Here is a 14398-nt window from a genome sequence, read left to right as displayed (position 1 = left end):
GTCCCCGCGGCGGAGGTGATCCCCCGGCTCGACGCTCCTGAGGGCGGCGGTGGGGCAGGGCGCTCGGCTCCGCGGACGTGCGCTCACCGCCACAGACGGGCCGGAAGCACGCGGGAGAGCGCCGCGAGTCAGTGAAGAAGAAAGCATTGCGCGTCGTAGTGCTTGACTTCCGCACGTCGCCATCCCCCCAGTGTCAGTGTGTGTACACAACCTTTTTAAAAAAACAAACTGGGGTCAGATTGTCTATGCTGTTTTTAAACCTGTTTTTTTCTTTTGAACTTTTAAGAAAATTACGAATTTTTTAAAAGTTTAACGATATGACTGTTACCAGTAATAATATTAAGGGCTAGATGCATAGTATCCCATTATGCGGATATGCCCTCGTTTCTTTACAAAGTCTCCTGGCCATTTTAATGTGCGTTCTGTTTCTTCAGCATGATAATATCCTTGTAGCTAATGCTTTACACGTTTCTGTGATATTTCCTATGGATAAATTGCTGAGGCCAGAATTAGAGCCCGCCCCCTCCCCCCGGTCCACTGTCTGCTCACCAATTCTGAGGATTTGCAGACGCACACCTCTCCAGCTCCAGCCGTGGCCCATCCCCACTCCGGTGGAGGGAGCTGTATCCTCTAAAGACCGTCACCTTTTCTTTTAGGAAGAATGTCAGGCTTGAAAATAAAGTAGTGGTCATTTTTCTTCCATAAACCTATATGCTGTCAATGATGTGTAATTTTCTTTTCTCAGATTAATGTTTGATTGCTTTCATTTTACAACCTGTATTTAGAGACTTCGGTTGTGTTTCAGAGTCATTCTTTTTGAACTTTTTTTTCTTTACAATTTCATACTGGTGGTATTTCTTTAAAAGTAGGACTGTGTTTTATTAGTTTTGTGAAATAATGACAAATGTTCCTAAGTAAACGTAGTGCCATATGAAATAGCTTTTTCTAAAGTGAAAGGAAATCCTGTGCAGTGCCTTTTGTTTTGCTTAGAATTACATGCATGTTGTTATGAAGAGTTTCTTTTCCTTGAGAGAATCAGCAGAGTGGTGGTGTTTCTATTTATGTAAACTGTTTCAGATATTTAGTGTTTTCTGTCTTCATGCTGTTCTCTTTGGGATTCCTTGTTAATCACATTCAAGTGTAAATGAAATGAGCAAAATAAAGTTGATACCAACAGTTAAAAAAACTGGCTACAGTATTTACATATACAATTATATTTTCCTCCCTTGAAATATCTGAACTGCAGGATCTGAGGAAAACGTATCTTTTCTACCCCCAATTTCCATTTGGATCAAAATTGTACTCTTCTTATTGATTTTGTAGGTTCAGAGAAATGATTCTTCCAGTAACTGGATTCAAAAAGGGATGGCATCTTTGGATCCAGCTAATGAGGCCTAGGGTTCCTTGAAATGCATCCATTTAGATGGCTGCAGGGAAGGTGGTGGTGCTGGGGGGAGTCTCTCTGGTAGCGCTGGTCACCCTCCTGAAATGGTGATGGCGAGAACGGAGGCTTTTCCTCACTAGCACAGCCTGACTGGCTGAGGAGGTCATGGAATAACCGGAAAATGGATCTAGGTGTTCTTCATTAAAATAAATTTCTTTCATTCAACTGAAACCTGCCTTAAAATGTGTCCCCCTTTGACAATGGTTTCTTTGGAGAAAAAACTTTTCTTGCCATAGTGAGACAATTAACGTTTATAATCGTTTGTTGATATTTATGAGTATTGTCTGTTCTAATGCTCTCAGGACTCGGATCACCTTTTCACAGTAGGTAGTTTCGTCTGACCTACTGCACTGAGAAGAAGGAAAACAACGTAAATCACAGTTATTCTAAGAAAATGTTTAAAATCAACCCCTTCTGTTTGACTTTGTAAAGTTTCAACAGTCTGAGAAAATTGAGAGCATTGAGAACTGAAAAAAGTTTAGTAAAGGACTATATTATTCATTTATCTTATGAAAAAAATTTCTAGTATCTTAAAGACATTCTTATTTTATCATTCATAGAAACCAACCACGAGTTAGAAAGTGGTATAGAAAATTCAAATTGTAATTCATCTGTTAGAGTCTTTTGAATTCTTTTTTTATTTTTAGGAAGCTGCACAAGCTTTAATTTATGCTGAGATGGCAGGATCAAGCCTAGAACATATTCAAGAAAAAATAAATGAGTATCTGGAAAGAGTGCAGGCCTTACATTCAGCAGGTAAAGACTACTGACCACGTCACTATTTTCTTTTCTTCTTTCCTATCCCATCTTACTTTTCCCTTATGTTTCTCTTTCCTTTTTGTTTTCATCTTTGATTCTTGATCTTCACTTGTTTGTCGCTTATTCCTCTTTTGGTAATCACATCTTTGAACATTGTAATATGAAAATAAGTGATCTGTGAAGAGGAACCTCAGAGGTCACGTAATGTGATATCCTAATTTCCCAGAAATGGACATGAATTATCCACATTCAAACAGTGTGTCATTGGCAGAATTGGGATTAGAACCCTGTTAAAATCTGCCTTTAAATATCTGTCACATGCCCTCTCCTGCTATTAAAATTAAATGACTCTTTCTCTTCAGTGTCTAAAGACTTCAGCAGTGGGTTCACAGTCTTTACCGTATCAGTATCCTCAACCTGAAGACCTTAGCTAAACTCTCATTTTAGAGAGTTTGCCAACGGTATCTTGGGAAAGTGGCATGTAAGCAGAGACCTGGAACAACCTGTTTATTTTTGTAAGCCTCATGGCAAATGCTGTGACACAAGTTCCCAGGCTTAATGTTCATCGTTCCCTTAGAAGTAAGTGGGTTCTTGGCAAAATCTGTTGTTTACATGGTAGGAAAGAAAATGATCATCTGTTGATATTTTGTTTCAAGGATGTATTCATGTCACTGAGGACTCTTTTTCCACCCTGTTTTCCTTGTGGCTATCTAATAAAGCCACAAACTTAGAGAGGTCTTATTCAGCATTCTGACAGACTTTGTGCTACTTTCTACCACTTATTCTGAACAGATAGTAGCAGTTACCAACCAGCTTATAGTTAAAATAAAGTAGATTTAATTGTTGGGTTTCTTGTTATGACAGTCTCCTTACAGACACAGTATTTCCTTGTAAGACAGTGCCCAGAAACTGCATGCGTTGACATGTGAACTGTTTGTGTGTCAAGCTCTCACTTGATACAAATTTATACTCATCCATATATTCAAAATACCATGGAATTCAGAGACACTTCATTTTCCTTGCTAAGTAAATGAAGTTTTTAAATTTATAAATGTGATGTTTATATGATACTCAGGCACAGAATGAGATAGCCCTAATCTCTTGACGAATGAAAACTTGTCAGTAAAACAGAAGTAAAGCTCAAAAAAGGATTTTTAGAGCGTAACATACCTTAAATGTTTTGCCAACTTTTGGACCCATTTTGTTCAGCAAGTGAAATGGGAATTAAATGATTTACTTAATTATCATTTCACGCAGAAGAGTTCTTTATCAAATAAAAATCTTGTTCAGAATCCCAGTTTTTAAAACAGATAGAGTCTGCTGACAGTCAAGAAACTTTGAGAGATGACATGACTTTGTGGGTGGGGAAGGTGACCCAGTTTGAAATTCACTACTGAAGTGTAAAAAACTCAAGACTTGGAATTAAAGATCTAAGTTGAGTCCCTGCCCTTCCACTTACAGCTGTGAAACCATAGACTAGATAGTCGTTCGAAACTAGAATGAATTTTGCCTCTCAGGAGACATTTTACATTGTCTGGAGAGATGTTTGTTCTCTATGTTAGGGGTCAGGGTGCAGTATGCTGCTAGCATCTGGTTGGCTGGAGGGCAGGCACAGTGCTACAGGGAAATTCTACAATGCATAGGACCGTCCACAGCAAAGAATTATCCAGGTGAAAATATCAGTAGGGCCAAGGCTGAGAAACCTTGAGCTGAATATTTTAACATTCATTTAATAAATGGGATTAGTATAATACATGGTTTAGAGAGGTGTTACTGAGGATTATAGTTTTTTAAAAAGATCAAGCACAATTTTGAGACAAAATTTAAAGGTTTTTTAAACAGCATTTATTGAGATATAATTCACATACCATAAAATTCAGCTTTTTATAGTGTACAATTCAGTGGTTTTTAGTGTATTCCCAGAGTTGTGCAACCATCACCACTATCTAACTGCAGAACATTCTCATCACCCTAGAAGAAACCTCTTAGCCATTAGTAGTCACACCCCATTCCTCCCATCCCCTGGTGTTGCTGCTCAGTTTGTCAGTTGTGTCCAGCTGTTTGCAACCCTATAGACTGCAGCATGCTAGGATTCCCTGTCTTTCACTATCTCCTAGGGTTTTCAAATTCATGTTTATTGAGTCAGTGATGCTACCTAACCATCTATCTCCCCCTAGGCCCTCAGTTCAGTTCAGTCGCTCAGTCGTGTCTGACTTTTTGCGACCCCATGAATTGCAGCACGCCAGGCCTCCCTGTCCATCACCAACTCCCGGAGGTCACTCAAACTCATGTCCATCGAGTCAGTGATGCCATCCAGCCATCTCATCCTCTGTCGTCCCCTTCTCCTTCTGCCCCCAATCCCTCCCAGCATCAGAGTCTTTTCCAATGAGTCAACTCTTCACATGAGGTGGCCAAAGTACTGGAGTTTCAGCTTTAGCATCATTCCTTCCAAAGACCATGCAGGACTGATCTCCTTTAGAACGGACTGGTTGGATCTTGCAGTCCAAGGGACTCTCAAGAGTCTTCTCCAACACCACAGTTCGAAAGCATCAATTCTTTGGCACCCAGCTTTCTTCACAGTCCAACTCTCACATCCATACATGACCACTGGAAAAACCATAGCCTTGACTAGACCGACCTTTGTTGACAAAGTAATGTCTCTGCTTTTCAATATGCTATCTAGGTTAGTCATAACTTTCCTTCCAAGGAGTAAGCGTCTTTTAATTTCATGGCTGCAGTCACCATCTGCAGTGATTTTGGAGCCCAAAAAATAAAGTCTGACACTGTTTCCACTGTTTCCCCATCTATCTGCCATGAAGTGATGGAACCAGATGCCATGATCTTAGTTTTCACGTTGAGCTTTAAGCCAACTAGTTCACTCTCCACTTTCACTTTCATCAAGAGGCTTTTTAGTTCCTCTTCACTTTCTGCCATAAGGGTGATGTCATCTGCATATCTGAGGTTATTGATATTTCTCCCAGCAATCTTGATTCCAGCTTGTGCTTCTTCCAGACCAGCGTTTCTCATGATGTACTCTACATAGATGTTAAATAAGCAGGGTGACAACATACAGCCTTGACGTACTCCTTTTCCGATTTGGAACCAGTCTGTTGTTCCATGTCCAGTTCTAACTGTTGCTTCCTGACCTGTATACAGGTTTCTCAAGAGGCAGATCAGGTGGTCTGGTATTCCCATCTCTTTCAGAATTTTCCACAGTTTATTGTGATCCACACAGTCAAAGGCTTTGGCATAGTCAATAAAGCAGAAATAGATGTTTTTCTGGAACTCTCTTGCTTTTTCCATGATCCAGCGGATGTTGGCAATTCTATCTCTGGTTCCTTTGCCTTTCCTAAAATCAGCTTGAACATCTGCAAGTTAACGGTTCACGTATTGCTTAAGCCTGGTGTGGAGAATTTTGAGCATTACTTTACTAGTGTGTGAGATGAGTGCAATTGTGTGGTAGTTTGAGCATTGTTTGGCATTGCCTTTCTTTGGGATTGGAATGAAAACTGACCTTTTCCAGTCCTGTGGCCACTGCTCAGTTTTCCAAATTTGCTGGCATATTGAGATGAGCTCGATAAAGGACACAAATGGTATGGACCTAACAGAAGCAGAAGATATTAAGAAGAGATGGCAAGAATACACAGAAGAACTGTACAAAAAAGATCTTCATGACCCAGATAATCTCAATGGTGTGATCACTGACCTAGAGCCAGACATCCTGGAATGTGAAGTCAAGTGGGCCTTAGAAAGCATCACTATGAACAAAGCTAGTGGAGGTGATGGAATTCCAGTTGAGCTATTCCAAATCCTGAAAGATCATGCTGTGAAAGTGCTGCACTCAATATGCCAGCAAATTTGGAAAACTCAGCAGTGGCCACAGGACTGGAAAAGGTCAGTTTTCATTCCAATCCCAAAGAAAGACAATGCCAAAGAATGCTCAAACTGCCGCACAATTGCACTCATCTCACACGCTAGTAAAGTAATGCTCAAAATTCTCCAAGCCAGGCTTCAGCAATATGTGAACTGTGAACTTCCTGATGTTCAAGCTGGTTTTAGAAAAGGCAGAGGAACCAGAGATCAAATTGCCAAGATCCGCTGATCATGGAAAAAGCAAGAGAGTTCCAGAAGAACATCTATTTCTGCTTTATTGACTATGCCAAAGCCTTTGACTGTGTGGATCACAATAAACTGTGGAAAATTCTGAAAGAGATGGGAATACCAGACCACCTGATCTGCCTCTTGAGAAATGTGTGTCCAGGTCAGGAAGCAACAGTTAGAACTGGACATGGAACAACAGACTGGTTCCAAATAGGAAAAGGAGTTCATCAAGACTGTATATTGTCACCCTGTTTATTTAACTTATACGCAGAGTACATCATGAGAAACGCTGGACTGGAAGAAACACAAACTGGAATCAAGATTTCCGGGAGAAATATCAATAAGTTCAGATATGCAGACACCACCCTTATGGCAGAAAGTGAAGAGGAACTAAAAAGACTCTTGATGAAAGTGAAAGTGGAGAGTGAAAAAGTTGGCTTAAAGCTCAACATTCAGAAAACAAAGATCATGGCATCCGGTCCCACCACTTCATGGGAAATAGATGGGGAAACAGTGGAAACAGTGTCAGATTTTGTTCTTCTGGGCTACAAAATCACTACAGATGGTGACTGCAGCCATGAAATTAAAAGATGCTTACTCCTTGGTAGGAAAGTTATGACCAACCTAGATAGCATATTGAAAAGCAGAGACATTACTTTCCAACAAAGGTTCATCTAGTCAAGGCTATGGTTTTTCCTGTGGTCATGTATGGATGTGAGAGTTGGACTGTGAAGAAGGCTGCATGCCAAAGAATTGATGCTTTTGAACCGTGGTGTTGGAGAAGACTCTTGAGAATCCCTTGGACTGCAAGGAGATCCAACCAGTCCATTCTGAAGGAGATCAGCCCTGGGATTTCTTTGGAAGGAATGATGCTAAAGCTGAAACTCCAGTACTTTGGCCACCTTATGCTAAGAGTTGACTCATTGGAAAAGACTCTGATGCTGGGAGGGATTGGGGGCAAGAGGAGAAGGGGACGACAGAGGATGAGATGGCTGGATGGCATCACGGACTCGATGAACGTGAGTCTCAGTGACCTCCGGGAGTTGGTGATGGACAGGGAGGCCTGGTGTGCTGCTATTCATGGGGTCGCAAAGAGTCAGACACGACTGAGCGAATGATCTCATCTGAAATGAGTGCAGCACTTTCACAGCATCATCTTTCAGGATTTGAAATAGCTCAACTGGAATTCCATCACCTCCACTAGCTTTGTTCGTAGTGATGCTTTCTAAGGCCCACTTGACTTCACATTCCAGGATGTCTGGCTCTAGGTGAGTGATCACACCATTGAGATTATCTGGGTCGTGAAGATCTTTTTTGTACAGTTCTTCTGTGTATTCCTGCCACCTCTTCTTAATATCTTCTGCTTCTGTTAGGTCCATACCATTTCTGTCCTTTATCGAGCCCATCTTTGCATGAAATGTTCACTTGGTATCTCTGATTTTCTTGAAGAGACCTTTAGTCTTTCCCATTCTGTTGTTTTCCTCTATTTCTTTGCATTGATCTCTGAGGAAGGCTTTCTTATCTCTCCTTGCTATTCTTTGGAACTCTGCATTCAGATGCTTATATCTTTCCTTTTCTCCTTTGCTTTCCGCTTCTCTTCTTTTCACAGTTATTTATAAGGCCTCCTCAGACAGCCATTTTGCTTTTTTGCATTTCTTTTCCTTGGGGATGGTCTTGATCCCTGTCTCCTGTACAGTGTCACGAACCTCCGTCCATAGTTCTTCAGGCACTCTATCTATCAGATCTAGGCCCTTAAATCTATTCCTCACTTCCACTGTATAATCATAAGGGATTTGATTTAGGTCATACCTGAATGGTCTAGTGGTTTTCCCTACTTTCTTCAATTTAAGTCTGAATTTGGCAATAAGGAGTCCATGATATGAGCCCCAGTCAGCTTCCAGTCTTGTTTTTGCTGTCTGTATAGAGCTTCTCCATCTTTGGCTGCAAAGAATATAATCAATCTGATTTCAGTGTTGACCATCTGGTGATGTCCATGTGTAGAGTCTTCTCTTGTGTTATCGGAAGAGGGTGTTTGCTATGACCAGTGCGTTCTCTTGGCAAAACTCTATTAGCCTTTGCCCTGCTTCATTCTGTATTCCAAGGCCAAATTTGCCTGTTACTCCAGGTGTTTCTTGACTTCCTACTTTGGCATTCCAGTTCCCTATAATGAAAAGGACTTCTTTTTTGGGTGTTAGTTCTAAAAGGTCTTGTAGGTCTTCATAGAACCGTTCAACTTCAGATTCTTCAGTGTTACTGGTTGGGGCATGGACTTGGATTACTGATATTGAATGGTTTGCCTTGGAAACAGAGATCGTTCTGTCGTTTTTGAGATTGCATCCAAGTACTGCATTTCGGACTGTTTTGTTGACTATGATGGCTACTCCATTTCTTCTAAGGGATTCCTGCCCACAGTAGTAGATACAATGGTCATCTGAGTTAAATTCACCCATTCCAGTCCATTTTATTTCGCTGATTCCTAGAATGTCGACGTTCACTCTTGCCATCTCCTGTTTGACCACTTCCAGTTTGCCTTGATTCATGGACCTAACATTCCAGATTCCTATGCAGTATTGCTCCTTACAGCATCGGACCTTGCTTCTATCAGCAGTCGCATCCACAACTGGGTATTCTTTTTGCTTTGGCTCCATCCCTTCATTCTTTCTGGAGTTATTTCTCCACTGATCTCCAGTAGCATATTGGGCACCTACTGACCTGGGGAGTTCCCCTTTCAATATCCTATCATTTGGCCTTTTCATACTATTCATGGGGTTCTCAAGGCAAGAATACTCAAGTGGTTTGCCATTCCCTTCTCCAGTGGACCACATTCTGCCCACTGTCCCTAAGCCCTAGCAGCTACTAATCCTGCTAATCTTTAATCCCAATAATGTATTTTCTGTTTCCATGGATTTGCCAATTCTAGATATTTGTTGTAAATGGAGTCATCCAGTATGGCCTTTTGTATCTGGCTTCTTTTATTTAGCATAATATTTTTAGCATTTATCCTTGTGGTAGCGTGTATCAGTGTCTAATTTCATTTTATGGTTGAATAATATTTCATTGTATTAGTAGACCACATTTTATTTATCTATTATTCATCAGTTGGTGGACGTTGGCTTGGTTCCACCTTTTGTCTGTTGTGAGTAATGCTGTTTTTGTGTGGACAAATGTTTTCAGTTCTCTTGAAACCCAGAAGTAGAATTGCTAGGTCATATGGTAGCTTTGGGCATATCCGTGGCTCAGTGGTAAAGAATCCACCAGCACTGCAGGAGACCCAGGTTTGATCCCTGGGTCGGGAAGATGCCCTGGAAGAGGGCATGGCAGCCCATTCCAGTATTGTTGCCTGGAGAATCCCATGGACAGAGGAGCCTGGCGGGTTACAGTCCATAAGGTCACAGAGAGTCGGACATGACTGAAGTGACTGAGCACACATGCACACACATGGTAGCTTTATGTCTAAGTTTGAGGAACTGCTAAACTGCTTTCCACAGTGGCTCTACCATTTTACAATTACACCAGCAATGTTCTATTTCCTTCACAGCCTTGTCAACACTTGTTACTTTCTGTCTTATTTTAGCCATCTTTGTGGGGATAAAATGGCATCTTATTGTGGTTTTGATATTCATTTCCCTGATAGCAAATGGTGAGCATCTTTTCATGTGCCAGCTGGCCATCTGAATACCTGCTTTGGAGAAATGACTATACAGATTCTTTCCCCATGATATAAATCAGGGTTCTGCAGAGAAACAGAACCAGTAGGGTGTACATACAGAGATTTATTATGAGCAATTGTCTCATGCAGTTATGGAGGCTAAGATGTCCCACTCCCTCTGCGAGTTGGAGAGCCAGGAAAGCCAGTGGTGTGGTTCAGTCTAAGTCCAGAGGCCTGAGAAGCAGGGGGCCTGATGGTGTGAGTTGCAGTCCAGGAGCCAGGGAGGACCCGTGTGCCAGCTCCCGCAGTCCTGCAGTAGGCAGGTTCTCCCCCTCTGTCTTCTGCTTGGTTCAGGCCCACAGTGGGTTAGGTGATGCCCGCCCACATTGGGGAGGGCACTCTGCTTTTAGTACCAATTCAAAATGCTAATTTCATTCAGAAGCATCCTCAGAGGCTACCCAGAAATCTTGCTTAGCTAAACAACTGGGTAACCTCTGAGCCAATCGAATTGACACAGGTTGATGACATAATCACCACACCCATTTTAGATTGGATTTGTCTTTTTGTTGTTGAATTATAAGAGATCTTTATATATGCTAGATGAAAGTCTCTTATGGACATGTATCTTTATATTAAAAACAAACAGAAGCACTTATGTCAAACAGCAATAAAAATATGGCTTATTCTGGACCCTGATGAATAGGAAACAGCATGAATTTTATCATCAAGGCCTAATAGATTATATAATTATTGTCTGTACTAAAAAAAAAATTAACTTTAGAACACGATTGAGTTTATTTAGATTTAGTGTTTTCTAAGTTTCAGTCTTTTTTTGTGGGGGGAGAACGCTAATGTTCATTTTATTTTTTTAAATGATGAAAAGTGCTAGTAGGGACAGAGAGGAGTTCAGGGAAAATTTAAAGATTTCTTTTTACCTCGTTAAGTTTTTTACATGAAGGATTACAGAATTTTGGTAAAGAGTATATTAAAATGACATGTTGTTCCCTGGATGTATATATAAGTATGTGGCTTTTTTCTGATCCTAGTTCAGTCAAAGAGTGCGGATCCTTTGAAATCAAAACATCAGTTGGACTTAGAGCGTGCCCATTTCCTCGTGACACAAGCTTTTGACGAAGATGAAAAAGGGAATGTTGAAGATGCTATAGAACTGTATACAGAAGCTGTAGATCTCTGTCTGAAAACCGTATGTATAATAATACTTACAAGTTAAGTTTGGTGGAATTGTCCTAAGAAATTTCTCCCCTTACTAGTGAATTTTATGTAACAATTCGTTAAAAAAAATCCTGTTATTATACATGTAACTTAAGTTACTCCTCATTAAAAGATAATGGGATATGTATATATGTGGCTGAGTCCCATGACTTTCACATTAAACTGTCACAACATTGTTAATTGGCTATACCCCAATACAAAAATCAGTTTTAAAAAAAAGCTAATGAAGAGTAGAATTAATAATGGATTTTTAACACCTTGTTAAAAATTTGACAGTGTTAATTGAATCACTTGGCAATTGTCTTTTAAATTACAGGTAGCATTTTTGACCATCTTACACTCCTATAACTAAAATTAACTTATTACAGGAAGAATTCATCACAATCTGTGAATTTAAAATAAAGTTCCTGTGAGAGGGATGAATTAGAAGTTTGGGATTAACATATACACACTACTGTATATGAGATAGATAAATGACAAAGACCTACTGTGTAGCACAGGGAACTAGACTCAATATCTTACAATAACAATGGAAAAGAATTTGATATAACTGAATCAGTCTATTCTACACCTGAAACTATTGTAAATCAACTATACTTCAGCTTTTTTTAAAAAGGGAAAAAAATTTGGTTCGTCATAATAAAAAAAAAAACAAAGCTCTTCCCCCTTTTATTCAGTTTGATACACTAAGAAATCAGTTAGTGGCTCTGGAGAGCTGTATTAATTTACAGTGTGGAGTCTGCTGAGTGATTTTTACTGCTCCCTGAGGACAGGCATTCAGCTCTAAGAGTCATCCGGAGCGTAAGAGCGAGCAGTGCACTGATAGGAGGGTGTGGGGCGGTAGAGAGTGGGGTTGTCAGTATTGTTCCGAGGCCCGGCTCTTTGTCCCAGGTCTCTTATCCAGAAGAACCATCTAGCCTCACATCTGTAGGTACCTGAGACTGCTGGTAAGTGCTGGGGGTTTGGTTTTAGTTCTGAACAGTGCCGCGTTATAATTCGACATCTGCACGCGCAGCAAGGTGATAACCACCGCAGGTCTGGTTACCTTCCATCCCGTGCACTGGCCCCCTTCTCCCATTTTGCCCGTCCCCAGCCCCCTCCCCTTCCCCTCTGGAATCCACTAATGTGTTCTCTGTGTCTGCATTTGGTTTATTTTGTTTATCTGTTTTGCTTTTAGACTCCATGTATAAGTGGAGTTCTGAGGTCTTCTCCTGACCTGTTTCATTTGGTGCGGTAACCCTGCTCTGCCGGGGCTCCTGCTGCCCAGCCTTCTGCCACACCGAGATTTTTCAGTTGTGTCCCACTTACCACCGTCCACATTAAGTGGTCCTAGGGTTTACCTCAGTGATGAGTTTCAACACAATTTTAAGTGATACCTTTAAGGATAAAAATAAAGTGTCTTGGTTTATTCTCATAATTTTTAGAAGTATAATGTGCATTGTAAAATTTTTTTCTTGCTTAGAAATATCATGGATCAAGCAGATTAATAATTATGCTTCAGAATGTCTGTCTCTCTTTTTCTTAAGTCTTATGAAACTGCTGATAAAACTCTGCAAAATAAGCTGAAGCAGCTGGCTCGGCAGGCACTAGACAGGTGAGTTTGGCTCCTCAGCTTTGGTCCCCTCAACATATGGTGTAACTTCAGTGTGACGCGGAGCTCTCGGTAACAGACCTGACATCCAGAGCAAGTCTGCCTTCTTTCTCTGCGTGAATTTGCTCCTCCCTAGTTTCCCTGCTGCTTTTTTCCCTATGTCATTTTGGCTCATTGGATGGTAAACTCCTTAGGGGAACAGAGAGCTAATTCATCACTGTGTCCTCATCCCTGCTCTAAACTCAGAAAGTAACAAATCAGTCAAGAAATGTTTCTCTTAGTTTTTGCTGTGTCTAAAAATGGTTATGGTATTTAAAATGGAAGACTTCCCTTGTGTTGTATAATATGAAACTTCTGAAGAGAAAGCTTGAAGAGAGCCTTCCAGAGCCACTACTAGAAATGGTAACGTTGAGAATGAGCCAGTCATTCACATACCCCACATCATACATGCGTGAAGCTCCCTTAACTCTTTGCTGGAATGTCAGCTTCTCACTAAGGCCTGTGCTCACCATTCTGTTTAAAATTGAAATCTCCTCTGGCTCTTCCATCCTATTTGCTCTGTTGTAATATTCTTTCCCATAACTCTTTACTGTTTTCTAAGGCATATAAAATTGATCAGTTTATCATATTTGTTATCAGTGTGTGTGTCTTTTCTAAGCCCCGCCCTCCAAATATAAGCTCCATGAGGACAGAGAATTTTGTCTTTGTCCATTGCTGTAACCAAGCACCTAGCAGAGTGCCAGACATCCAGTATGTGCTCAGTAGATACTTATTGAGATGAGTATGTTTGCTCAAAGAGAATTGTACCTCTTATACAGACAAAGCATTATAGACAAAGGAAAAGAGTGGAATGGCATTTGCCGGGGTCCAGCCCTGGCTGATCCAGGGTATTCGAAGGGGAGATGGCTTAGGCGACTATTTACATATTCATCAAAGATATAAAGAGTAATAGAATGAGGATAGCTCAGTAGGAAAATTCAGTGGAGAAAAGAGGCTGAGTAGCTTGGTTTATGCGGGAGACCAATAAAACTTCAAGACAAGAAGCTTGCACCACTTATGTAGGCCGCAGGCGTCCTTCCGTTCTCCCGAAGGAGAGGAGACACTGAGGCCTCCCCGGTCGGATCTTAGAAGCCCAGGCATAATTAGTAAGCATGGCGGGTTCCGCGCTCCAGATGGAAACTCAGCCAGAGTGAGAGAGAGAGCGACATGGGGAGACCAGTATTTCAAGAAACTGATCCCAATTCTTTATTTTCCAGAGTCTGTTTTTATACACTGAGATGTTACACAAAAGTCACGCGGGGACAGCAGTCCTGACTTTTATTAAAGTCAGGTGCTTCACACAAATGCATACAGAGGTCTTAGGGGTGTTACATCATCTTCTGGCCAGGGGGGCCTGCTGACAATTTATGACCCTCCTTGTGACAGTGGTCAGTCAACCAGGACACTTTTTTCTCCAAGGGTGATTATTCTTAAAACAGACGCCACCCAAATAAAGTTACATTCCTATAGGGTGAGGGTGTAGTGGGTTTTAGGAAAGAATTTACTTAGCCTAAGGTCTAACATGATTAATATCAAAGGTTATACTTATTCTTCTATGTATTCATTAATGTATGTAAGGGCA

The 14398-nt window shown here is 40.9% G+C and overlaps 1 protein-coding gene across 3 annotated transcripts in view; it reads left to right on the top strand.

Moving 5' to 3' along the window:
- The first annotated feature begins 20 nt into the window (after positions 1-20).
- Positions 21-14398, top strand: part of CAPN7 (calpain 7) — a 53496-nt gene continuing 39118 nt past the window's right edge. The window contains exons 1-4 of one of the 3 annotated variants that reach the window (XM_010856737.1): positions 21-198; positions 2092-2200; positions 11000-11157; positions 12713-12780. In XM_010856737.1, coding sequence (XP_010855039.1) covers positions 2122-2200; positions 11000-11157; positions 12713-12780 — 305 coding nt within the window. In that variant the 5' untranslated portion in view covers positions 21-198; positions 2092-2121. Of the gene's footprint in view, positions 199-2029; positions 2201-10999; positions 11158-12712; positions 12781-14398 lie in introns of those variants that run through there. The other 2 variants (XM_010856738.1, XM_010856736.1) reach the window with 2 other exon arrangements.

The sequence above is a fragment of the Bison bison genome, unplaced genomic scaffold, assembly GCF_000754665.1.
Source record: "Bison bison bison isolate TAMUID 2011002044 unplaced genomic scaffold, Bison_UMD1.0 scf7180017864374, whole genome shotgun sequence".
NCBI lineage: Eukaryota > Metazoa > Chordata > Mammalia > Artiodactyla > Bovidae > Bison > Bison bison.
This window is presented reverse-complemented; position numbering and strand designations above follow the sequence as displayed.